This window comes from Myotis yumanensis, unplaced genomic scaffold, assembly GCF_028538775.1.
Source record: "Myotis yumanensis isolate MYYU_CA2020_CCGP unplaced genomic scaffold, mMyoYum1.0.hap1 SCAF_17, whole genome shotgun sequence".
Classification (NCBI taxonomy): domain Eukaryota; kingdom Metazoa; phylum Chordata; class Mammalia; order Chiroptera; family Vespertilionidae; genus Myotis; species Myotis yumanensis.
The window spans coordinates 2,658,929-2,684,805 of record NW_027223768.1 but is presented as its reverse complement, the minus strand read 5'-3'; the positions used below and the strand labels follow the sequence as shown (position 1 = coordinate 2,684,805).

General features: G+C 45.1%; 2 protein-coding genes across 7 annotated transcripts in view; one reads left to right on the top strand and one right to left on the bottom strand.

Moving 5' to 3' along the window:
- Positions 1 to 14,375, bottom strand: part of SLC30A7 (solute carrier family 30 member 7) — a 30,797-nt gene extending 16,422 nt beyond the window's left edge. The window contains exons 1-7 of one of the 2 annotated variants that reach the window (XM_070396874.1): positions 14,130 to 14,375; positions 13,842 to 13,943; positions 10,669 to 10,782; positions 8,147 to 8,234; positions 7,402 to 7,528; positions 5,308 to 5,457; positions 3,291 to 3,341 (exon numbers count right to left, since the gene is read on the bottom strand). In XM_070396874.1, the coding sequence (XP_070252975.1) occupies positions 3,291 to 3,341; positions 5,308 to 5,457; positions 7,402 to 7,528; positions 8,147 to 8,234; positions 10,669 to 10,782; positions 13,842 to 13,943; positions 14,130 to 14,209 (712 nt within the window). In that variant the 5' untranslated portion in view covers positions 14,210 to 14,375. The remainder of the gene's footprint in view (positions 1 to 3,290; positions 3,342 to 5,307; positions 5,458 to 7,401; positions 7,529 to 8,146; positions 8,235 to 10,668; positions 10,783 to 13,841; positions 13,944 to 14,129) is intronic. The other variant, XM_070396875.1, reaches the window with a different exon arrangement.
- Positions 14,376 to 14,489: 114 nt separating this feature from the next.
- Positions 14,490 to 24,738, top strand: EXTL2 (exostosin like glycosyltransferase 2). Of its 5 annotated transcripts, XM_070396246.1 has the most exons (6): positions 14,605 to 15,198; positions 15,528 to 15,696; positions 17,529 to 17,595; positions 19,807 to 20,234; positions 20,830 to 20,900; positions 22,800 to 24,738. In XM_070396246.1, the coding sequence occupies exons 3-6, from the start codon at positions 17,588 to 17,590 to the stop codon at positions 23,286 to 23,288; spliced, it is 996 nt and encodes a 331-aa protein (XP_070252347.1). In that variant the 5' UTR covers positions 14,605 to 15,198; positions 15,528 to 15,696; positions 17,529 to 17,587; the 3' UTR covers positions 23,289 to 24,738. The 5 variants fall into 5 exon arrangements, with proteins under 5 accessions (XP_070252348.1, XP_070252347.1, XP_070252345.1 ...); XM_070396247.1 differs by lacking the exons at positions 14,605 to 15,198; positions 15,528 to 15,696 and adding an exon at positions 14,490 to 14,582; XM_070396244.1 differs by lacking the exon at positions 15,528 to 15,696.
- The last annotated feature ends 1,139 nt before the right edge of the window (positions 24,739 to 25,877 follow it).

Genomic DNA, 25,877 nt, shown 5'->3' with positions numbered 1-25,877 from the left:
TTTCAATCAGCAAGGCTCACTACACCTGACGCAGAGTACCATAAAGGAGGAAGCAGAGCAAGGCATGGATTCTAAAAATCATTTGTGCACATTCATTTCTGGTTAAAAGAGCCCAGAAGTTAACAATTTAGAAAAAAACGTCATTGGCAGAAAGAACCTGTCAAGAAAACATCGCTAAAACTTACGGATCATGGACACAGAGAGCCCCCTGCTGGTCACTAAAATTACCATCTGAGACGAATTACAGACCTTAACTATTAAACCTGACAAACTTATTATCCTGAAGACTTTGTTACCTCAAGTTACATACAGAGCTCGAACTTGATATAAAAGTAGGAATTTTAATATTTTAAATTGGATGTAAATATATTTGAACTTTTAATAATTAAATATTAAATTAGTAGGATTCTAACGGTCTAAGAACCTAGATATAATATTAACATTTAAGAACTGACAAGATGGAAAAACCATTTTAAAATGTCAAGAAGCAAGTTTAATATACATTGTTTTTCAAAAGTATTTAACTAGCAGATTATTCAACATTTAGATCTTTAATAGATAAAATGTACTGTATGGCAAAACACCATTTCTTAAAATGTCTCTTAAAATACATTTTTTTGTGTGCCACAGAATTTTAGTAATTTTATTTGTGCCATGAGATGAAAAAGGTTGAAAATCGCTGCCCTATACAACTTCAACCAGACCTTGCTAAAAATAGAACATTCTTCAACAGCATCAACTACTTTAGCCGAAAAGAAATATCTAACGTGTAAAAAGCATGGTCTACTTTAGAAATACTTATTTTTCTTGTTTTTTATTCACTGACAATTTTTTAGATGTAAAATATACATTTGCTTAAACTTGAAAACACTTCCTAATAATTTAAAAATGGTCTATTAACCAGTCCAATCAAATCCTAATGCACTCTGGGAAAATACATTTCAATTCATCTGCCACCGTGGAATTTTATATCAAGTATTATAGCAAATGTAATTCATTCCTCAGTACCTATTACTTTTTCATTGTATAGGGTAACAATTTTCAACATTTTTCATCTCATGGCACACATAAACCAATTACTAAAATTCTGTGGCACACAAAAAAAATATATTTTTTGCCAATCTGACAATAGATATAATTTTTAATGACTCACACACAAATAGTAATAGTAACTACCTACCCTTTTTAGCTCCATAGTGACTTTTTAAAAAGTCAGGTACCTATACTTGTGCATTAGGATTCCTGGTACCAAGAATTAACCTACTAGATGCAACCTTAATATGCAATTATGCAATATAGCTAATAAGATGCAACTCTATTGTATAACCTGTACATTTATGGTTCAAAACAGGGCATTCACACCAGATGGCTACTGTCATTTTTTTATTCGACTACTTAAAGAAAAAGAGGTCAGTGTCCCTGACTAAATAGTCAGGAATTGCATGTTTTAAAAATTCTTGCAAATAGCTGGTATAGGGTATTGACCTTTCTAACAATTCTTAAAAAAAAAAAAATGGCTCTTTTTTTTTTTTTTTTTACCTTTGTAACAATTCTTTAGAAAAAAAACACAACACAATGGCTTTTTTTCTATCACAAAAATATGTTAGAGGCACCCTTATAGGAAAATAAGCTTTAAAATTAACTGGAGAAAGATACACAGCAAAGTGGATTGAGGGGACCTACACTACAAAACTCTTAAGTGACATGTGTGATTTTTAAATCTTCACATTTTGTAAGCGGTGTTTCGGTGGGATCAGAATTGAAAACAGCTCTAAACATCAGAAGAAAAAGAAAAGAACTGTTTGTTTTCTATTTTTCTTTGGGAAGTCCTGGCTGCATCTCATTTACTGACCTGACCACTGGTTTTCTTAGCAATATGAAATGCGGCAAGAAGCTGACAAGTTCAGCCCATCAGTCTCCACGTGGGAGCATCCGTACGGAAAAGGTGCAGTAGCAGGCGGTCATCCCTGCCCTCGGCCATCTGCCGGGCTGCCGCAGCCACCATAAATTGGTGGGCACTTAGAGAATATAAACTAATGTTCACAACAGCTGTAGAAAAGGTAATTAGGAAGGCAAATCTAACCTCCCCTCACACAGTGATGATTTCTCAACTAAAAATGAACTCTCATTATCCAGGCTCATTGGCAGCATTGGATACCAACGCACTCCTTATGCATCATTACAAGCTATTTCAGCAAAGGCTGTTTTAAGACAATTCTGTACATTTTGCAAATGGGAAACTGGGGACTGGAAGACACGTTGAAGTGCCTGAAATAACCTCCTCAGTATAGAGGAGCAAATTTACAGGGAAATGTCAAAAGCGAGAGCTGCCTCGGAAGCAGGGGAGATAAGTAGGTGTAGCGGGACCGGATCACAAACTACTGAGAAGGTCAGGCCGAAGTCAAGTTCATAAAGGCAGAAAGATGGGCAGCTGGGACTCAGGAAACTGGACAATGAAGTCTAAGTGGAAATTCCGACCAAAGATTGGTTCCCATCCCAAAACAGGAACAGACAAGACGGATCTTCTCTGGCTCGTCAAATTTGGGAATACACTGTTGGACATGATAGGTAAGCTCCTGTTTAGGTATCATTTTTGATGCCTGTGGATATAACTGAGGTCTCACTTTTATTACATTTTTTAAAAATATAATAGACTTTACTTTTGAGAGCAGTTTTAAGTTCACAGCAAAATTAATGAGATTTTTACACCCTCTGCCCCCACACATGCACAGCCTCCTCACTGTCAACATCCCTACCAGGGTGTACATTGGTTACAACTGATGAAACATCGTCCACCATCATTGTCACCCAAAGGCCACAGTTGACACTGGGGTTCACTATGGCCGCTGAACATCTTTGGGTTTGGATGCATTGCATTTGTAGCACTAAATTTTCCACAACATAAATACATATGGAATATTATTCTTGGATAAATTATTTCATAATCCTGCAAAGGTAAATATGCTACTATGATGTTACTATAATCATTGGGATGGGTAACATTTGTACTTATGCAGTATCGTTTCTGAATATTTTATTTTCCTTATTACATCTGAGAAAATAGCCAACTGACAATTAAAATAAAAGAATGTCTTTTAGTACATTATAAAGTTGAAAAGGAAGAAAATTGATGCTAAAACTTATCATAGGCTAATAAGTGTTATTTATCCATAAACTGACATATAAGAAAATTCACTAAGAAGGCTAACGTTTTAAACACAAATACTATGTTAAAGGAAAACTAGGAAGCCAGCTTCGTGGAACAGAAATGGACAAGTGCCTTGCCATACCTTGTAGAATCTGTCTGCTGGGTCCTGCTGTCTGTTTGAAGGAGGGACCATCTGCAGAGAGGTAAGTTAGGTTATTTTAGAACATGTCTTCAGTTCCTGATGCAATGTTTGCGATTCAGAGTACCTTTCATTCAAATGTATCGCGAAGGATGCATGGCTATACAGCCACGTCAGACCTACAAAATTACGTTTAAAACTTAATATAGTAATAGAGAAAAACACTGTCATTTTGCTGTGTGGGGACAAAATATGTAGCCACCTGCCAATCCTGCGGACAGTCAACAGTGTACCTGTTCTCAGTGCCTCATCCAGGCACCCGATTTGTCTACAGGCTGTCGGCCCAGGTAGAGACAGTCATTCTGACAGCTCTTCGGAGAGGTGTCTCTGCTGCACTGACAGCAGAGCTACAGGAACAACAGGACCCCCCTGTGCACACTCTCAAAGTCCTTCTGGGTACAGAGCACGGCTGGCTGCTTACCAAACCCCTTTCTCCTTCGCGCTGGCCAACAACTAACCACTTCCGGCTGCCTTGAGTTAGAAGGTGTGTGTCACTCGGTAGTGAACAAAGAAATAGACGGAAAGCACGTCCGGGCTCGTCAGCATGTCCCACGTGACCTTCTGCCTCATTCTCAGGGTTAAGAATCCCACTGAGGGAAAGAGCCTGGATCCTGGAACTGCCATGAGGGACAGAGCGCCTACCCTGTCGACCCAACACAAGAGCTGAGCCTTTACTGTTTATATCACTGAGATGCGAGCAGTTAAAACAATAAGCTGCTGGCTCGACTCACGTGCAGGATCCCAATAAATAGGAAGCTCCCAGCGCTTCCCAGTGAGGCCGTGCTGTCTCTTCAGGGCAAAATGGGATCCAGGCTGCATTGCTACTGTGTCCCCAGATGGGCTCCTCAGTACGGAAGGCACAAGGATAGTCAAGAGCAGATTCTGGAGTCAGACTCCTTGTCTCGAAAGCCAGGCATTCCTAGTCACCAGCTGCCATGATCTCCTCATGACCTGATGTCACGAGGAGTTTTTAAAGAAATCATCCCAACCAGGAAGGATACACAGTTTTTCAAAATTATTTTGGGATGCATATGAGCACAAGACTTAGAAAAGCAAGGTTTTAAAGCATACCAGTGTCACAGTTACAAACTCAGTCTCCAAGGCCCCTGTCATATTTTCAAATCTAAAGCTTTAGAATTCTGCCAATATGGCAAGTACACAAACTATTTAAGCATATAATTTATTTAAAGATCAATCAAATTGTACCACTTAAGCAGCTATTAGTCTATACTCAAAATTTTCATGAATAAACTATTTCAAATAGAATTTTTAAATAAAATACTAAGTTGCTAAATACCTTATAACTTAGTACCCAATGCAATGTAAGTCAGCATACAAAGATTCCTAAGAGCACGATGAGGTAAATATCTATCAAAATTACAATGAAAATGTGAAGAATTGAAAACTCCGATTGTATTGTTATAAGCCTATATATAGCACAAAAGGCCTTGTCATACTTTTAAAAAATCATGCTTCTGTCTGGCTGGGGTGGCTCAGTGGTTGAGCATCAACCTGTAAACCAGGAGATCAAGGTTCGATTCTCGGTCAAGGCACATGCCTGAGTTGTGGGCTCAATCCCCATAGGGGGCATGCAGGAGGCAGCCTATCGATGTCTCTCTCTTATCAATGTTTCTCTCTTTCCCTCTCCCTTCTTCTCTCTCTAAAATCAATAAGAACTTATTTTTAAAAAATCATGCTTTTCATTTGCTGAAATGCAATTGTTCCGCATTCACAGACACTCATTTAAAATAGTGGCTTTTTATCATAATATACTCACTGAAAAAAAGCCCTATCCACGGCCTGATCCCACGCCAGTTTCACCACACGCTAAAAAAGACCTGGCGTGGGAACCAGGCGGGTGCGTTGGAAAGGAAGCCAACTGCGACGCTGTAACAGACCCTTTCCCCAGGAAGAGGCCTCTGCGCAGGTCTGTGTGAGGGAGGCCGCAGGCTGCACTCACCGTGGGAGTGGAAGTGTCCGTGGTCGTGGCTGTGCGCATGGTCGTGGCTGTGCGCAGCGCCGTGTTTCAGTTCTGGACTGTGGCAATGGTCCCCGTGGCCATGGGCTTGGTCCAGAGCACCGTTAAAGAGGGAATGGCTGTGTTCATGGCCTACGAATAGTGTTAGAACAAAAGGCGTGTGAAAATATGTTCGTTAATGGTTACAGTAACACTGACATCAGCAAAAGAACTAGCTCTAAAACCAGACGCAAGTTCATAAACATTTACTTGTAAAGTGTTATTGATTCATCAGAATAACACTGAGTTCCTACCACACAGTTCAGGAAGGAAATAAGGCAGAGATTGACAAACAGATCCTAAAATTTATATGGAAATTCAACAAGGGATTCGGAATAGCCAAAACAATCCTTAAAAAAAAGAATAAAGTAGAAAAATCACATATTGCGATTTTAAACCCAACTCCAGGATTACAGTAGATCAGTGAAGCAGAACTGAAAGTCCAGAAACAAACTCTCACATTTATGGTCAACTGATTGCTGGCAAGAATGACAAGACAAATCAGTGGGGAAAATCACCTTTTCAGCAGATGGCGCCGAGACAATTGGTTACTACATGTAAGAGAATACTGGACCCATACCTCACACCACACACAAAAATGGACTCAAAACGGATCAGACCTAAACGTAGTCTTAAATGGATACATTTAACTCCAAAATTTAAGGATGGGTCCTCACCAGCAAATCTACTCATGCAGTTACTAATTTTAAATTAACTGAAGGAGGGAAAACATTATCATGCAATAGACGCAGGCATATCCTCCGGCTGGTAACGCAGTGTGATCAGAAACGAAGCCCAGCCACCAGCCCCGGGAGCAGCTCGGAGTGCCCTTCACTCCGCAGTGCTCCTCCGCCACGCCCGCTGCTCAGTCCCGCTGCGTGCACGGGGTCAGGCATACGGGCTGCTTCCTCCCGAGGTTCTCACGCAAATGTTCTGAGATTAAACCTGACATCAGCGTTTTGTAAAAAGCTACCCAGGTGATTATGCAGGTTGGCGCAAGGATACAAGCTAGAAGTATTTCTCATCAACACTGTGCTAGAGGTCCTGACTATGCAATGAGACAAGCAGGAACGATAGTTACCCTTCTTCACGGGGATAAAAACTTTCAACTACCCAAAAATGAACCCAATGAAAAATATTTCTGTTAAAATGCCTAAGACAATTAAAAAAGGACATGGAATTTCATATGAACATGAAATTTAATCTGAGTTGTGTCCATTTCTCACAAACGCAGACAATGAATTTCTGGTCAAAATCCCAACAAGATTTTTCATAAAACTTGACAATGTGATAAAAAAAATAAAAATAAAAAAATATTGCCGAAACCGGTTTGGCTCAGTGGATAGAGCCTCGGCCTGCAGACTGAAAGGTCCCAGGTTCGATTCCGGTCAAGGGCATGTACCTGGGTTTCGGGCACATCCCCAGTGGGAGATGTGCAGGAGGCAGCTGGTCGATGTTTCTCTCTCATCGATGTTTCTAACTCTCTATCTCTCTCTCCCTTCCTCTCTGTAAAAAATCAATAAAATATATTTAAAAAAAAAAAAATATTGAGTCACTCTCCAAAAAACCTGGAAAATCCAGAGACAGGACCTCCCCTACGAGACCTGAAACCAGGGAACCCACTCTCTGGAGTTCTGTATGGCTGTTCACGAGAGAAGGGGGGCCGAGACATGCGAATGGAGGATCTGAAGGGCAGATTATAGTAAATTTCAAACCCACATACACTATAATTTTTTAGTAACTAGAGTTGTTTTGTGGTTTTGATGTTTGTCTGTCTGTGTTATATAAATGGTGTCATAATCAACAGATGAGCTACACACGTCTGGAAGGACCCACACCCAAATCGGAGCAGGTGTAACGGAGCAGGTGCTACTGTCTAGTGAGGGGCACGGAGGAGTGGAAGTCATTACTAAGAGCCTATTCACATTACTTTTGTTATTAAAAGTCCAAGTTTGACTTGGAAAATGATCAGTTTTGAAAAGTGAGTCACTGTGACCGAAACAGGAAGTGAAGAAACAAAGGGCCCGGCCGCCATACCAGAGCCGTGCGAGTGCCCGTGGCCTCCGTGCTGGAACACGAATATCCCCACCAGGTTCACCACGAACCCGAGGACGGAGACCAGCAGCAGCCGCTCGTGGTGCACGTCGGGTGGCGCCAGCGCTCTCTGGAAAACACAAGACAAGGTTCATCGGGGTGACTTCCGAGGGGTCAACGGGTGGAAGCAAAAAGCCACTTTAAAAAATGTTCAGTTCTTTTCAGAATGAAAAATCCCTCCAAAAATATCTGCCAAAGCCGTATATCGGAATAAAACCAGTATTCACACTGTAGGAAAGGTAACAATCGCTGTTTTTAAAAACAAGTGTTGGAAAGCATGACCGTTTGGCCTGAAGCCATCCCTCCGTGGCACTTTAAAGCGTTGCCGCTCATTTCAAGTTCACTCCCCTTTAAATCCTCTCCTTGTGTTCAGGCTCCGAGTGCGAAGGGCCCCCGGCAGAACTTGGGTTCTCTTAAGAGCTCTCCCGCAGGCCCGCCTGTGCTGCGCCTGTACTTTCCAGGGTCAACACTTCACTCACAGCTGCAAAGCAGATTATTTGCTCTCCATTTCGAGTAGCTGCACATCTACTTAATTTTTCTCAACTATTGTGTAAGCTCCTCCTGTAACCCGAGGCCGTCCTCAATGCTTAATAATCGTGTGAAAAACAGCTCTGTTACATGTGTGTTTAGTGAATAAACATCTTCCTTGCATATATAATTTACTGGCTCTAATCATTATCTACTATACCTCAACTCCTTCTGAGAAAATAAAAAAGGCAGTGAAGATCAAAAACAGCCCATTGACAAAGCCAGCCAGCACTTCCGCTCTGACATACCTAAAGAGCAAAGTAAACAACCGAGTTATTAAGTCATTTCTGACAGATCAACCAGTAAATTTACGCATGTTCGATGACGCTAAGCCACTTTATACGGTTATAAGCGGCCAGCAAAGTCCCAGTATTTATTGCAGTATGTTTTGTTGTACATATATTATAAAAACAAGAACGTGAATTTAAATATTATGAATTATGTTGAATAGCAGAAAATACATAGATTTCCTCACAGCAATCAGAAGACCTTGGAGTAAGGAGGTGTAGAAAGACCGTCCCCAGCAATGTGAACCTCAAGTTGTTGCTGGAGCAGGAAGAGCAGGACTAAATAGGCAAAGAATCCAAAGAGAAAAAGGAGAAGAAAAGAGCCTGAAAAGGGGGGTTTTGTGACTTATTAATTCCTTCTCGCCTTAGGCCTTCTGCTTTGTGCTGTTCAGCTTTCAAATCTTTGGAAAGTGGAGCTTTGATCTGAAGGAAACTAAAATTATTTCTCAAGTATCCATGAAACCACTTGAGATTTCTATTCCTATCACTCTTTTTCTAAGATTAAGAAATGTAGCACAAACGTTGACCTATTTTTAGAATCAATTCTAGCTTCACGTGATTCTAATTGAACTAGTTTTTAAAATTCTGCCCCTTCCCCACGGACTTCTGACGCCTCCTGCCTCCTGCCCGTGGGAGGCGGCAGGGAAAGGGTTTCTTTACCAAGAGGCATCTCTGGCTTAAAGTCGTTAGGAACAACTTGAACTTGGCAGCTTTACTTGTTCAAACATTTTTCAAAGGGCGCTCACAGCAGTTAATCACTCTGGTCCTTAAACCATATAATAGGAGCATCAAGAATACCGCTTTCTCTAGCTCTCTTTAATGATCCAAAGTGGACTTAAGATTTTATGGCGCCAGGGCACATGTTCTCTCTGAGCATGCAGCCTCTTTGGGGCTCTAGCTATAGCGGATCTCTTGCTCCTACTATAACAACAGTCTGATTAGTGTTTCTTGTCTCGCTTTTTATAAGTTTACAAGGAACCTAATGCTTTGGTGATACCCCGAATCAGCAAGTTCATCCTTCAGCACCTGTCAAATGTGCAGTTACTATTTTTACAGAATTGCTCCCCCATCAGACTCCAGGTTCCCCAAGGCAGATGCTACATCTTCCTCATCTTTCTATCACTGGAGGAGCAAAGCAGTGGCCCCTCAAGCATCTGAAGAGAACAGAGGATGTGCAAGAAGCAGAGGATGCTTGCTCCAGAGCAAAGGCAAAGCTGGGCAGAAGGAGGAGGTGGTAAGGGAGCAGGAGTCAGAGCATGCTGGAGGAGGGTGGATGGAGTAGGGGAGGGAGAGGATGGAGGTCCTGCACCTGCAAGGCAAGGGAATCAGTGAGAGAAGGAAGGACTGTGAAAGCCAGAGCAAAAGGGACTGGAGAGCAGACTGAGGGAGAGGAAGAGGGAGCACAAGGAAAGAGCTGAGAGATACAGCAAAGGGGAGGAGAGAGCAGCAGAGAAGAGGAAGAAAAGGATGTGAGGGGAAAAGGAATGAGCGAACACAGGCCCAGGGACCAGAAAGACAGTGACGAAAGGGGAGACTGTGAAGGTGGGGGGTTGGATGGACAGGAAGGAGTGAGAGAGGAAGCAGGCAGAGGGGGCAGAGAGAAAGCGGGCAGGAGAGAGGAAGAGGATGCTGGTTCTCACCGCCTCTGACACATGGATGTAATTACCCTGCAGAATGGCCTATAAGCTAAGAAAAAAACCCCAGGCAGGCAGAGTCCATGAGATAATAATGGGACCACCGCGGCTTCCAGCAGAGATGGGAAAAGCCAGCTCTGCCCCTCAGGGCCCCAGGCTTGGGGGCGTGACCCTCCTGTGTGAAAACACCCTCCGAATATTTGAGTCAGTCTCCAAACTCAGCCAGAGGGGAAGGACTGTACATAAAAGCAGAGCTGAAGAGGATATGTAACGTAAAACGATACTGGAAAAGAATGATTTTAAATAAATCAACAGCAAAATGTCCTCCTAAAAACAAAGCAACAGGATCATTTGCATAGGCTACAACTTTTACTTTTTCATCTGCTTCAAAAAACTAGGTTAAGTGTTGAGAAATTCCCTTACCTAGTAACAATCTCACCTACAAATTTTGGGTAAAATCAAGATGCCCTACCCCTAAGCAAAAAAACTTAAATGCAAAAAAAAAAAAAAAAAAAAAAAAAAAAACCCCGAAAGAAGTAAATATTGTAGATGACAGGGATACAGTGTTCAGAACCAGGCGCCACTACCCCATGTAGTCAGGACAGTGGTCGCCTGTGGGAAGGAACCAGGAGGAGACGAAAGAGATTCAAGGGTTCAAGTTCCCTAAGTGTGTTCGATGAGTGAAAATTCTTTGAGCTTGAGATTTGTGTGTTTTTCTGTGTTTCTTACATGTCAACAAAAAGGATTTTAAAAAGTCTTACCCATAAGAGAAAGCATCATTATCTCTCCATTTCGAAATAACAGACGCTGCCAACCCAGCCAAAATGGCAGTGCTATCGAAAAACATGTGAAAAGAGTCGGAAATCAGCCCTAAGCTGGAAAAGAACAAACATGGTGGCGTATTAGAATAGTAACCAAACAGGAGGCATCCTTCTCTAAAAACCTAAGCGTCAGCTCTGCTCATCAGGAAGGAATCTTCCAGAAAGACAACAATGAAATATGATAAAGAAGAAAAGGAGAGAGGGGAAGAACAGTACAGGTAGATTAATTCCACACATTCATTATTCCTTCATTCTTTCACTCAGGAAATACGTATCAGGCATCCTATGTACCATGTGTAAGGTGCCCGAATTAGACAGAAGATCCCTCCTTTAATACAGTTTACATTCTAGTGGCAAGTTGAAAGGCAATGGGCACTAAATGTGGGGAAAATAGAGAGGTTAACTATTCTTCCACTGAGGATACAGTCTCATCCTCAAAAATATACACCAACTCTAATTAAGTTTTCACTTTAAAATGAAGGTTCTGAACAAGAACCAGAATGTTGCAACAAGATCAACTGCTTCTAAGAACCTTTACTTGCGAAGAGTGAGTACATTTTATTCATCTTTCTTCCAAACAGAAAAAATTTCTTGACATTTCATGTTCACAACATCTTGAGACTTACTTATTCCTGAATGAAAATGAACAGACATTACAATGACAACGTTCCCATGAGAAATTTACTCTAGGAACTTAAAGTTCTCGTGGAACCTTCAGAAACAGAGATAATCCAGTCACATAAAGAAACTGTTGATCCATCAACAAAGGGAACTAAAAATTGTGGTATCTAAGGAAGACGTAGAAAGCCAGATTATGAAAAGGCCCACGCATTTTCTAAATCTGCCAACGCTTTAATGGGAACACATTTGTACTCCCAGCGCACTGATAAAAGTTAATCGTGGGGAGCAGGTGGTTGTGGATGTGACGGTGAACAGGAAGAGGAATACTGGCTACCTGAGCTAGGTATAACAGACACTGGGTCAGTGCTAGACTCCAATCTAGAACATATCTGGACAATCTGAGAAGAGAGCCTTAAGTCAGGAGAGCAAGCCACAGAAGAACAAGTCACATACCACTCACGTTTTCCTTATGTACTGGTGACTTTCGACAACAGCTTGGAAATCCAAGGTTTTCCTAATTTTCTCAATAGCTCTCTACAGACCAAAAGAATTACTATCTAAAATGACTTTCCATGAAAGAGGCAGTCTAGGCACTTCCAATATGAATCCACTGAACAAGACATTTCACATAGCAATTTATGCAATGGTAGGCCACAGTAAAATATAATGTGTTGTAATAGAAAGTAACTGTGGCAAAACTCTACATATATAAACCAAGATAGTCTTGATACAGTCAGCACATATGCCACAATATGGCATAATGTAGGAAGAATAAAGGATATAAATATTGTATATTTATAATAAGTTATGATTATTCCAATAGAAGACAATACAGTTGACCCTTGAATAACAGGGAGGTTAAGGACACCCACCTCCTGTGCAGTAAAAAATGCATTTAACTTTGACTTCCAAAAGTTTAACTACTAATAGCCTACTATTCACTGGAAGCCTTACCAGTAATATAAATGGTCAGTTAACACATGTGTTATATGTATTATATACTGGGTTATTTCCATAAAGTAAGCTGGAGCAAAGACAATATTATTAAGGAAATCATAAGAGAACATACATTTACAGTACTGCACATATTGGTTGAAAACCACCTGTATGTAAGTGGATCTGCACAGTTCAAACCCATGTTGTTCAAGGGTCAACTATACAGCGCTTTTAACACGTACAATACATTGAAGGGGGTTAATATTACAGGGCACATATATCCGATTCCCAGCAGACTCAACATGGTTATGACGTACACTGAGATGTGACCATGTTTCGATATGCAGTTAATATCCAAGTGGTCACTCAACGATGACCTTCATCATTTGCTGAGTATTACTGACAAAACTGCATTCACATTTGCACTGGAAAGTAGTCCACTTTTCATATAAAAGTATACATGTCACCAAAACTGGTGATATTATCTAATGTCATTGCTCAATGTCCACAGTGATAAAGCTCAAGAACAGCAACTGTCTGTGAAAATGGACCTTAGTGAGCAGAGACTAAGTCTACTTAATGAACAGAACACAAAGCATAGATGGCACAGGTTCTTAATCGGGGGTCCAAGAGCCATGTCGAGGGACCCAAGACCACGCTGAGGTCTTGTATAAAAGACTGAGTGTTGGCTTTCATCAGATTCTCCAATGGATATGAGACATACAGACCAATCAGTACACCCAGAAGTGTGATGACCGTATTGTTGGTTGAACAATTTTATAAGACCCTGAAGTTATTCAACAGCAAACAACTAGATAGCAGTATTTTACTTCCAGAGTTCCACGGGATACACCTCTTCCCAAAGCAGTTAAAAAACGAACAAACAACCACAAAGGTACCACCAAACACCATGAGGTGTAAGCTTTTAGAAAACCCTGTGGGCTTCCCGACTGCAGGCAAGACCAGAGGGAAATCCTGAGACAGTTTCAGCACAAAATTAAAGAGAGAGGTGAATGGAAGAGATGACACGCGTCTGTCCAGATGTCCCCTGTGTAAACCTCTTCCCCATTCCAAGATCTAACAACAAAGTAAGTAGAACATCTTGGGTATCCCTCTCGGAATCTTAAGGATGAAATCCAAGGGCCACTCCCCCCCCAGACAGGCAAGGACACTCCCCCGGGAGGCAGGAAGCCGGTTTCTCCCAATTCCAAGAAAGTGGACAAAGACGCTAAGGGATGTGGGCAGACTCTCTCCATCTGCCCAAATGAGGAGGGGACTTGTCACTCTTGTTGGACAGAGTGGGGGCTGGGGGGGGGGGGGGGCTGGGGGAGGGGGCGCGGGGACCCAAATCGTAAGAAACGCTGCACGCAGTGGGCCCCGGTGCTAAGAAACGCAGCCACGCCAGGCAGGTGTGGACAAGAGATGGCAACTGGGCTGCAGGGGCGGCGGCAGCGGCAGGACCTGGCCCTCCCGGCGACTAGCTACGTGGCATTCAGCAAACAGAGCCCGGTCTCCGCCGCCCCGGCTTCCGCCCCAACCCTTCCCCCTCCGGTTACCAGTTGCTCCAGATGCCGTAGAGGAGTTCAACAAAAGCGAAAGAGAGGTTCAGGCACAGGAAGAAGAACAGGTTCCGAGACGTCTTGTCCGACAGGATCGACCTGGGCACGACAAAGTGGGCAAGAGCGCGCGAGTCCAAGCGGGGCCGGGACCCGGACGCCGGGGCCCCTCTCCAGACCCTCCCAGTGCCCAAGTGAGGGTGTCCCTAGCGCCCCCTTCCCTGCACCTCGGGTCACCCTTCGGCCTGGGCCTTGTCCCCACTCCCCCGCACACAGAGCACCCCGCACCTAAACCAGCCCGAGATCTTGCCCAACAGATTGAACTTGGGTGGTTTGTATTCATCGTCCTTGATGGACAGGGGCAACATCTTCAATGCCCGGCGAAGGGCCGGGTCTCCCGCGCTCTGGAAGCGGCTCCGTGGGTGATGGTGGTGACAGTGGTGACGCCTACGGACGGGAATCCCCCGCGACCGTCCCGGGCCGCGCGCCGATACGAGGCACAGACACCGACACACGCCCGGGAACTCGCCGACTTCCGGCCCGGGCCGCGCAACGCGTCCTGGGACGGGAAAGGGGGCGGGACGTTGGGCGGGGCTTTTGCGCGGTGGGCGTGTCGTGGGCGGGGCTTACGGCCGGCGTCGCGAGGCTGCCGCGCAGGCGCCATGGGGGTCGGGGCGGGATGGTAGGCAGCACCGCGGGGTCTGAGGCGCCGCGACCCGCCCTCTGGAAGGAACTCCTGAGGTGAGGCGGGCGCTCCCGGCTCCCACGCGACCGCCTCGCCTCGACGTCCCCGGAGGCGCGCGGCCTGGGCCCGCCCCGTCGCCACGTCCCCCGTTCGAGTTAAACCCCGGCGCGGGCGGCAGCAAAGCCCGGGAATGCAGGGGGCGACGCGTCCTGTCGCCGCCATTCCGCAGGCAGCGCCAGTGACGGTCTCGCAGGGCGCCCTCAGCGGGCGGCCCAGTGCTGGTGGCCCGTCCAGCCAGCCCGAGCTCGGCGCCGGGCCCCTCCGTGCGGCCACGCGCGACAGTGGGCAGCTGCGGTCCTGAGGGCCGTGGGCGCGTGTGCGGGCGCAGGGCCGCCTCGTCCGGGGACGCTCCTTGGGCGCCTTCCCGGACGTGGTCGGGGACGGGCAGGTGCACCCCGTGAGTGACCCCCCCGTCACCGCGGGGAGAAGCAGGGCCCGGCAGGGCTGGCTTGGGTGCGGTGGGACAGGAAGTGGGGCGTCCCCGCCCCAGTTCACCCCCGGCCCAGCGCCCAGCTGGCTTCAGGGACGCGCACGCGCACGAGTGGGCCGGCGGGACGCCCCTTCTGCGTGTGACCCCGAACCCCGCTGGGCTCGAGCCACCCCGCCCCCCAGGTGAGCACGTCGCAGAGGCGCTGGGCGCTGAAGGGTTGCGGGGGGCGGGGGGGGGGGGTGCATGGGGTTGGTTCTTCGGTCCTGGACCTTCGCTGGAGCGGGCGGCGGGGGTGGTGAGTGGCTGGTTTTAGTTTTGAAAATATAATTTACTTATTCTCTAATTTAAAAAAAAAATGTTCGTGTTCGTTCAAACTGCTGTGCAAAGAGATCGCGGAAATGTACGTTAGGGAGAGGGTGCTTGGCCGGGGCCTTTCCTGGCGTGTTTCATCCGTCTCTTACCTGAGCGTAGGAACATGCCCGTTAGGAGCGGTTACTTGTGTTCGTCCTAGACTTTGAGTTTCACTCCGGCGGGAAGTGGGTGCACCAGGTGAGGAGCGTGAGGATTTCCACGGCAGCTGGACTTGTCCACGAAACGGCTGAATTCCAACGTGATGTGACTGCAGGGGCGCGAGGAGGTGCAGGAATAGCCAGGTTCCAGCCGCTGAGCCCTCACTCAAGGTCGGCCGCAGCGGAAGCCTGTGTGTCTGTCGCCTGCCTCCGAGATCATGGTGCAGGGGGTGGTCCCGGAGGCGGAGGGCAGGGGGAGGCGGGGAGGCCCACACGGTGGTGGAAAGAGATGGACTCGGGGTGGTGGACGCGCTGTACAATACACAGATGGTGCATCATAGAAGCGAACCTCCGAAACCTAGATGGTTGTATTAACCAATGTCACCCCAGTCAATTCAACAACAAAAAAAGAAAAGAGATCGTGCATTTTAGCATTGCTATAAATTGCTCCACTGGTTCACGCAGGGATCTTTTCAAATCGTTTTAAAATGAGTTGGAGAAATCGAAGTTCCATTTCAGTTATATTGGGGCTCCCAAATTCCACCCGTCTCCACCCCGAAGACCTAACGTAGGTTCTCCTGGGACCGAAGGGCCTTCTCCTTTCGAAGGGGCGATGCCCCTCAGAGCGTTCCGTCTTGGGCGGCACAACTACCAACTTCAGCGAGAAGGCCTTGGGGATAGAAACTGCACCATTGGAATCAGGGACGGTTGTGTGAATGGAAAACGCCTGACCGTGTCTCACTTCTTTTGTCATCGTGAAAGAAGATGTGTCTGTGCCCATTAACCGATACATGTTGTCCAGGCCATCATTGGTTTCTGTCATTCCTTCCGCAGCCATTTAGTGAGTCTCCTGTATGCTGGGCTCTGAGCCGGTGGGGGGTCGGGGAGGAGGTGGGTTACGGGCCCAGGTGAGTCCAGGTTCTTTCCGAGGAATTCGTGGAAGAAGCCGAGGGAGGGGGTCAGTGACGGGCAGGTGTGTCCAGGGTTTCGGGACCGTGAGGTGTAGGTGCACAGAGCTGCCCTTGGGCCCACGGGGAGGGACCGCTAGCGCTCGGTGAGTCTTTGATGTGTACTAAGTCATTCTTTTGCCCTTTCTGTAATTTGTATCATTAAAGAACATGATTTTGGAAAATAAAAAATGATTCTTCAGCTCTTTTCTGGTGGTCATTACAGAGGCTCTATCTTAGAAGTCTCCAGATTCTTGATTCCTTCATGTTATAAGATTACATGGGTGTATGAGACTGTAAAATAGGTGGCATGGTAATGAGCAGTTTAAAACGAATAAATGGATATCTACTTTGAACATTTTAATAACTGCTTATACCCTCTCCTACTAATTAATTGCATTAGGTTAACTATGCAGACTCTCTGGGGGAATAAAACCAGCTTTTCAGACGTGTGATGGAGGGTTGTGAGAAATGAGAGCAGAGAGAATTAAGGGGTAGAACCTCTCCTGCCGGGGTTCTAGCTCCTTTCGGGCAATAGTTCCTGAGGAATCGGAAGGATGCCACCTGCCATTCCTCAGCCGTCAGCCCTGGCATTTATCCGCAACCCTGTTTTAGGGGCCATGGTTTTTTAGATGTTTCACATGGAATGCCTTGTGACCCTTTAGTGAAAAAAGGAGCTGTGGTGGTGGATAAATCTACAGAAATTAAATACAAGCGGTAATTGCTACTGCGTTTAGAGAGTTTGCTCTATGGCATATACTAGTATGTTCTGGTTTCACATGTGTAAACACACAAGATAGTGGGGATGATCTGCTTATTCTGCTTCTGGATACTGAAGAGGAAGAGGAAAACAAAAATGTGGAAGTGTTATCACCAGCCTGTAGGATGGCATGATCTACCTCATTACCTAAATGTGATTTTTAGAGGACAGAATAGCAAATTTTAATTTCTAGAAATAATTCAAAGCCTGTGGACAATGGCATTGAAAGAAATTTTTTAAACGTTCCTGCTGATTGACAAAAACATCACAGACAATTTTTTATTTTCCCTTAATAGGTCAAGAGAGTCTGTTCCTATCAATTACTGAAGCCATAAGGAAAAAAATTTGAACTATCATGATGAGGTAAGTATCAATATTTTTTTGGCTTTGTTTAAGCTGTGATAAAATACACATATTTGCCACCTTAACCATTTTTAAGTGTACAGTTCAGTAGGGTTCAGTATGTTTACATTATTGAACAACCCATCTCTAGGGCTTTTTCATCTTGCAGAACAGAAATTCTGCACCTGTTAACTCCCCATTTCCCACTTCCCCCAGCCCCCCGCAACCACCATTCTACTTTCTGTGTCTATGAAATTGACTACTCGAGGTTCCTCATATAAGTGGAGTCATAGAGTATCTGTCTTTTTGTGCCTGGCTTATTTCATGTAGCATAATGTTCTCAAGGTTCATCCATTTTGTAGCATGTATCAGAATTCCCTTCCTTTTTATGGCTGAATAGTATTCTATTGTATGGATATACCACATCTTGTTTATCTGTCTCTTGATGGACATTTGCGTTGCTTCTACTCTTTCACTATTGTGAATAATGCTGCTATGAACAGGGTTGAGGTGCCTGTATTTTTATTAGAGAAAAAAATATTCCCTATAGAGGTAACTGTTTCCTTGGAAATAAGTTTTTGCTTGAGCCATGGTCTGTTAGAAAATACCGTAAGGTGTCTTTTTGATCTTATCTTTTGAAGTAGTAATTCAGATTATAGAGGAAAGTCAATACCTATAAAATTGAAATATTCTTGTGGATTAGATCAGAGCTGAAAAGAAAGAAAGACCCTAAGAATATAAAGAGACTCCAGTGTGAGAGTTGGACGTTTGTTCTGACCTACCACTCTTCCAGTGGTTCAGCAAAAAAATATTTAATATTCTCTACGTCAGTTATCCCATCTGTGAAATGGGGTGGGTCTATTTTAATTCCCTTCTTTCTGCTTTGAGATACTATGTAACATAAAGGGGGAAAGGGTCTGACCACTGGCATTACTATCAGTAAGCTGTGAGGACAGACATTGGGTGGGCCAGCACTGTGCGCGTGGTAAGCCCCAATAAATGTTTGTTGACTGACAGATGTCTACCACGGACGTATTTTGACCTTCCTTTAATAAAGTTAGAAAGCCCATGTGAATTGAGATTGCTTCCATGTTAGCTTTGATATCTAAAACTGTTTATAAAGTATGTGTCTGAAAATCTGTTTCTCTCAGAGAGGTGATTACAGATATAGCCGGTTGCTGAAAGCCAGTATAGCGTATGTAAATACTGGGAGAGGGGTCCATAGAATATTCCAGGCTTGCCTCCCCTCTTTTTCTTTGTACCTGAAACAGAGAGAGGTTCACATGAAAAGCTCCCGTACCCCGGCCTGGTGAGAGTGATGTGTTTACAGAGGTACTGGGTTTCTTTTCGACTCATTTCTGGAACTAATTTCGCATGGCACTGTACTGGGCTAAAAATGCCGTTCTATTTCTAGGCTTTCTTCATAAAATGCATTGACTCCTCACATCCTTACAAGTCATAATGTTCCTCTTAGGAATAAGGCCACTCCTTCCTCTGCCTTAATCTATATCCCTGGGATTGGTCACTTCCAAACACCATCCTCATCATTATCACACAATAGCTGCAATCAGTGGGCAATTCTAGGAGAAAGATGCCAGGCTAGCAGGAAATTTTATCCAGCACAGTTCAGACCAGTGCACTTTGAGGGGAAAGAGGACTTCACTCTCTGCCTAGTAATACACAGCTAGATTCAAGGAGGCAGGGCTTTGAAAAAACATTATACATAATGTTTATGTTACTTCCTCTTAAATCAGTTTAGGTTACTTCCCCCAAAACCTAGTTCGTAGGTAATGGCTGCTTAAAGAAGCATTGAGAAGGAATGTGATGCTTTGTATAGGTTCTTGAAGGGGGAAAATGCCAGATTGCAGGGCAGCCTTCGCTGTGGAAAATGCCATAAGGTCTTTCTTAAGGGACAGGTATATACCCAAGAGAGATGAAAACATGTTCACATAAAAACTTGTATATGAATGTTCAGAGCAGCATTATCCATAATAGCAAAATGCGGACTCTTCCTGTTTGGCGTGTAGACCTTTTGTCTGCAGCTGCCAAGCAGGAAGATCCCGGAGGGAGGGTCATCATTGGCCTTCTTATTTTTGCCCCAGCCCCAATCACCTTACCTAGGAGGCGGGGAAAGTGAACTTGAACCAGTGAAGACCAGATGAACCACTTTCCTCATTAACAAGCATGGAGACTTATGAGAAGGCTGATGTTTTGTTTCCATTGCTCCTCCAGGTGTTGCCACATCTGCAAACTTCCTGGCAGAGCGCTGGGCACCCGCGTGCTCCGCCTCTCTCTGGTGGCCGTCCTCCTGCTGCTCCTGGTGGCTGGGGCCCTAACCACTCTCCTTCCCAACAACAAAGACGACAAGATGCTCTCGTGGCGGAGGGAGGTGAAGGCCCAGGGCCAGTCCGCCCTGGCTTCCTTCACTCTCATCATGCAGACGTACAACAGGTCGGATCTGCTGCTGCGGCTGCTCAATCACTACCAGGCAGTGCCGCAGCTGCACAAAGCCATCGTGGTGTGGAACAATGTCGGGGAGAAGCCACCGGAGGACTTATGGAACTCTCTGGGGCCGCACCCCGTGCCCGTGATCTTCAAACCCCAGACCACCAACAGGATGAGAAATCGGCTCCAGGCCTTCCCTGAACTGGAGACCCAGGGTGAGTCATAGCAGCCACAGGGAGCTGGGGCATTTGTGGATGGCTGGGCTCCTCCGGTCTTAATTGTCTAGAGAAGAAGAGGGAAGTTTAATTAATCATAAGAAAGCACTTTGAAAAACTTCAGGGACAGTTTCCAGGACGTCAAGTAGCAGCTTCTCGGGGAGGAAAGCACGTCCCTGTTACAGAGGGACAAGAGGTGGTGATTGTGAAGGGAGACACACTATGCCTGCACATACTGCATCTCAGAGCTAGTGGATGCCACCTAAGCTTAATGTATTTCTTGCCCCCGCCTTCTGCATAGCAGTCACATGAGGTTATCATTTGCTTTAAAGAACCTCGGTGTTACTTAGTTATAGTTTCATTAGTTTCTACAATAATAGGTGATAACTACATGATAATTTTCCCCTCAGGCAATTATAAAAATCAGTTACAGTTCAAATAAAAACTTCTGCTAGACAAATCTCTCGAAGAATACATTTATTTACTAATTTGTTAGGACCTCATGTGAACAATCTGTATAGACACTGGTGTATCTTACTTAACTGTGTTTTCATTTCCAAATGGCTCGGTTTTCAATTTCTCCCTTTCATTTCAGCGGTGCTAATGGTCGATGACGACATGCTAATTAGCGCCCAAGACCTTGCGTTTGCTTTCTCCGTTTGGCAGGTAAGGTTGCCCAATCCTTTGTGAACTCTTCAGCATGAAGTCCTAGCTGGTGTTTACCTAGAGCGGCGTGGTTTAATGTGGTGTCATGCAACACAGCTGGGGCAGCTTTTGTCCAAAAGAGAGATTCATTTGTGATGTGGTCATCGAGACTTCCTGTGCTCCGTTCAGCCAGCCTGCAGGTTATGCTGCCTTTACCTGTATTTGACTTATCTGTGGGGTTCTGGGGTGGAGAGCTAGCACTTCCTCCCAGAGAGCAGTGCGGGAATGACCTGGTATGTGGTCCAGCAAAGACTGGCATCCAGAGTTGTTTTCCGCAGGGCCACAGGCATGTCTCAGATGAGAAGTGTATTTTTGTATTAACCTTTGTTCAAAGAAAGCATTTACTATAGCCACAAAATTTACTCCTGATTTTGTGGTCATGGTGTAGAAATCAGTAATGACAATTCTGCATGCACCATTGCCCTGATAGGTGTGTGCGGTGTTTTCCTAAATCCTGCTGGGATGACAGGCACAGATTGCTCACTGGCCCACCATTCTAAAAATACAGCGCTTTCCTGCTGACCGTGTGTTAACAGTGGCTGGCTTTTAGCGGTTGCACTACAGTTACCTGAAACCACACTGCAGATGAACACTGAAACCCTGTCCAACATTTAAACAATGTGCTCCCCAGTAAATGGTCTGATTTGCACGATAGTAACCTCCTTAGTTAGAATTCTGCAACACCCCAAAAATATATTTTTTGCTGATCTGACAAAAAATAGGTATAATTTTTATTCACTCACACCAGATGGCTATTGTTGTGTTGGCAGTTGTCATTTTTTTTTATATGACAATCTAAGGGGGAAAAGGCCATTGCTCCTGACTAAGTAGTCAGGTACTGCATGTGTTAAACATTCTTATAGCAACCTGTTGAAAATCTCTGGATTATAGTATAGTTAAGATTACGTGCTCTCCTACGGGTGGTTTTGCTCATTTCAAAGGCGTGCTAAGGGACAGGGCTTGCTTAAGGCAAAGAGAAACCTTTCACTAAAGAAGTCATAGGCCTGGGGCGTGACTGCCCGCCATGACCTGCCCAATTGGGGATTTATGATCAGATCACCGTGAGGTTTTTTTCCATAGAACCCCTTCTCCATGCACACTTTGAAATGGGATTTAACCCCGCCTGAGAGAGAGAGAGCACGTGTGTGTGTGTGTGTGTGTGTGTGTGTGTGTATGTGTGTGTGTGTGTGTGAGAGAGAGAGAGAGAGAGAGAGATACTGGTTTAGTGTCTGTTCTTACCTCTTCACGTGCTTCACTGGTTTTCTTTTGCTTGTGGATTTGTTTTAGTCACTCTCACCTTAATAATATTATGTGACTGCTGTCCTTCAGTCATCCTGACACATCTCATTATATATATTCATATTTTTAAAAAGGAAACACCAGGCTGAAAAGGGATAAAGGTATAACATTGTCTAAAAATCAACAGTGACACAGTAACTTTCAGGAACTTGGCATCCACATGGAAATACAGTAAACTCATACATGTAGACCCATAATCCTAAGAGATCAGAACAGTTTTCGAAAGAATCACACTGTGTCATGGCTCCTAGAACAGGCAGCATTCATGGAGCCCGCTCCCCTGAGGTGCGCTGGAGAGAACCAGCCTCTGGTGACTAGCAGTGATTGATACAGATCGTGTGTGAATCAGGAGAACGTCTGCAAGGCTAGGGATTTGGGCTGTGAAGGAATTTGACTGAATGTGTCAGGACCTGGACATATGAAATTGCCTGGAGTTCAGTGAAACAGGAATAAAATGAAGCTGGCCGATTCGTTTCCTTCTCTTTGTAATAAGTCATTGCCTTTCCACTATGTCTGCTCTAAAGAAATGTCCACTCACTTGTTCTTTTTCCATCTGTTCAGCAATTTCCTGACCAAATTGTAGGATTTGTCCCCAGGAAGCACGTTTCCACCGCGTCGGGCGTCTACAGCTACGGAGGCTTTGAGCTGCAGACCCCGGGCGTGGGGGACGGTGACCAGTACTCCATGGTGCTGATCGGGGCCTCCTTCTTCAGCAGCAAGTACCTCGAGCTCTTCCAGAGGCAGCCCGCAGCCGTCCACGCCCTGGTCGATGACACGCAAAACTGTGACGACATCGCCATGAACTTCCTCATTGCCAAGCACACCGGGAAGACTTCGGGGGTGTTTGTAAAACCTGTAAACATGGGCAACTTGGAAAAAGAGACCAGTGGGGGCCATCCGGGAATGTGGCATCGAGCGGAGCACTTCCTGCAGAGGTCTTACTGCGTCAATAAGCTCGTCAGCGTCTACGGCGGCATGCCCCTCAAGTACTCCAACCTCATGATCGCTCAGTTCGGCTTTCCCTATGCCAACCACAAAAGCAAGCTGTGAACGCCAAGCAGAAACAAACCACATGGCTTAGTAGTTGAATAGCTTCTCCACACTGTGGTTGCTTGTTTGTTTTTAAGCAACATCATGAACTTTTATCCACCCTGGAAGTCTCTACAAAGGAAAAAATTGCAGCACTTCTTGGATGTAAAAGCCACATGACTTTAAAACCCAAGAGCCGGGAGGTCTTCCTGTGAGGAGCGTTCACGCACAGACATAACTCCTGGGGCAGTGACTTGATGGTTTGCATTCTGAAATGGCCCTACAGTTTCTTTGACGCCTGGCATTGCCTTAACGACCCATCATGAGCTGTTTCCAGGACAAGAAGCGCTTCAGCTTTTTCATTAAAGGACAGTCGCTTGCATTCGAAGCCTGAGGTGCTTCTTAGCAAAGCCTGTGGTGCTGGAGAAAGGCACGAGGAGAGATAGGTCTCACCCGTATCACACAGTGGAACTTTCCTGACTCGGTGTCCAGCTTCCTGTGGTCCCCCAGCCAGCCTTCCCAGGACTGACTCAGCCTGGCTCGGCTTTGGGCAACCACCGTGCTTTTCTTTCTGCCCATAAGTCTGCGGGACTCTGAGGCTTCGTGTAACACTGAAGGACGTCTCTGTTCTGCTTGATCTCCATGAGCGTTTCCTGCATGGATCACGGGAAAGTGCAGCTGCTGTTTTTATAAACAGCTAACATGCAGCGAGGAGTCGATGTTTTACCAGGTTCGGGTAGTGCATTTTTGTCACTGAGCCTGACCTTGAGATGGTACATTGGTTTTTATATTTTATAAAATATCCCTTTTGAAAGAATGTTGAGTAGGCACAGGCAGAAGTCAAACTCTAGTATCAAAAGGTCTTTACTGTTGGGGCATAGGTTATCACATGGATGCTAGAGTCGTGTGTGTTGTACACAGTCAGTATCTTGCGTTCAGGACTTTTTTTTTCTCTGCCAAAAAAAAAGATCTAAGGCACTATTGATCATGCAATCTTGATTACGTAGATACAAGAAGAAATAAGGGATCTTTCTCATGGTGGAGGAATTCTGTGGGGAGTCTGCACAGGTCAGGTTACATTGCCCACTCTGCTGTACAAACTAGTATGTGTTCCACGGTGTCTGGTCCTTGCTCACCACTGGCAGCGAGGAGCACTTACGTAGGCCTCTGTCTTCCCCCTCTTCCTCCTCCCCATCCACCTCTCCCTCCCCTTCCTCCTCCCATAATGCCATTATATCCCCACAATTGCAAAGCTGTGAAAATATTATAATAATCCTGGTTTATGTTCCAACAATGAGGTCTTTGTGTAGGTAGTCCAGTATGTGTTGTTTCTTTTGCCTTGGCATGTGTGTGTGTGTTAACGCAGTCAGATGAAGCCAGTAGAAAGCAGAAGCTCTCTAAGAATGTAATGTTAGTTATCTGCTCTGTCCTCTTGGGATTGCACTGTCACATAAATAAAATGAGCTTCTACCATTCAGGTGTTCTGTGTTGATTAAGCAGACTCGTGTTTTTTACAAATGTCTCCCGTGTTCTAGTACATTGCTCAGGGGAGGGCAGAGGCATTACCTACATTCCCCACCGGATAAATATCCCAGATTGTTTTTTCCATTTTGTGCCCTTACACTTAAGCAGCGCTAAGTTAATGACATCATGTTTCAGACATCATACAGCAAATAGGAAAACCAAGTGAAGCACAGCCTGTGGGACGAAGTCCCTGCCTTGTGGCTGGAATTGCACTGGAACCGCCTTTCCCTGCACTTCTTGTTAAGCTCAGGCCTGAAGCCGCATAAGGGAAAGCTGTAGCTTAGGGGTTCGTGTTCCAGGAGAGCCCCTGGGCCCAAATCCTTCCTAGACTTCATGTTTACTGAACCTCTTGGAGCCTCAGTGTCCTCGTCTGCCAAAATGAGAGTCGCATCCACCTCGGGGGTGGTTTTGAGGAATAAAGGAGAAAATACAGCACAATGCCTTCCCCACTTACAGTGGTCAATAAATGAATCTGTTGGCATGTGTCCTTGATAATAAGTGCAGTTAATTGTACAACCTACCACCAAGGTATGAGAAAGGCCTACGGCCCACCAGGTGACATATTCTGGAAATTGTTTCTACATAATAATGGGCAAAGAACCATGGCCATTTTCATTTCATTTTCTTCCTTTCAAATGCCCTTTTTCTTATTAAAACATAACAGCTCTGGCTGGGTACCTCAGTTGGTTATAGCATAGTCCCAATACGCCAAGGTGGTGGGTACAATCCCTGGTCGGCACTTATAGAGTCAACAAATGAATGGAAAGATTAGTGGAACAAAAATCAATCTCCTCTCCTCTCCTTTCTTCCTCCTTTTCCCCTTTCATGAAGACTCAATAATAAACCCAAATATTTTCAAAAATACCCTCAGTGTGGACAGAATGCAAAGAGCTTTTGGTACATTGGCACCTGCACGGAGTCCTGGCTGCACTTGGTTTCCATACCTGCTGAGCGAAGATGAAGATACCGCCCTACAGTCTCACTGGTGGCTTCAGGTTTCAAAGGCATGATGGGTAGAAACTGTATAGTAATAATTGGCCACGCCACTCTGTGACCCAAGATCTGATCAAAGAAGAAATTGTCCTG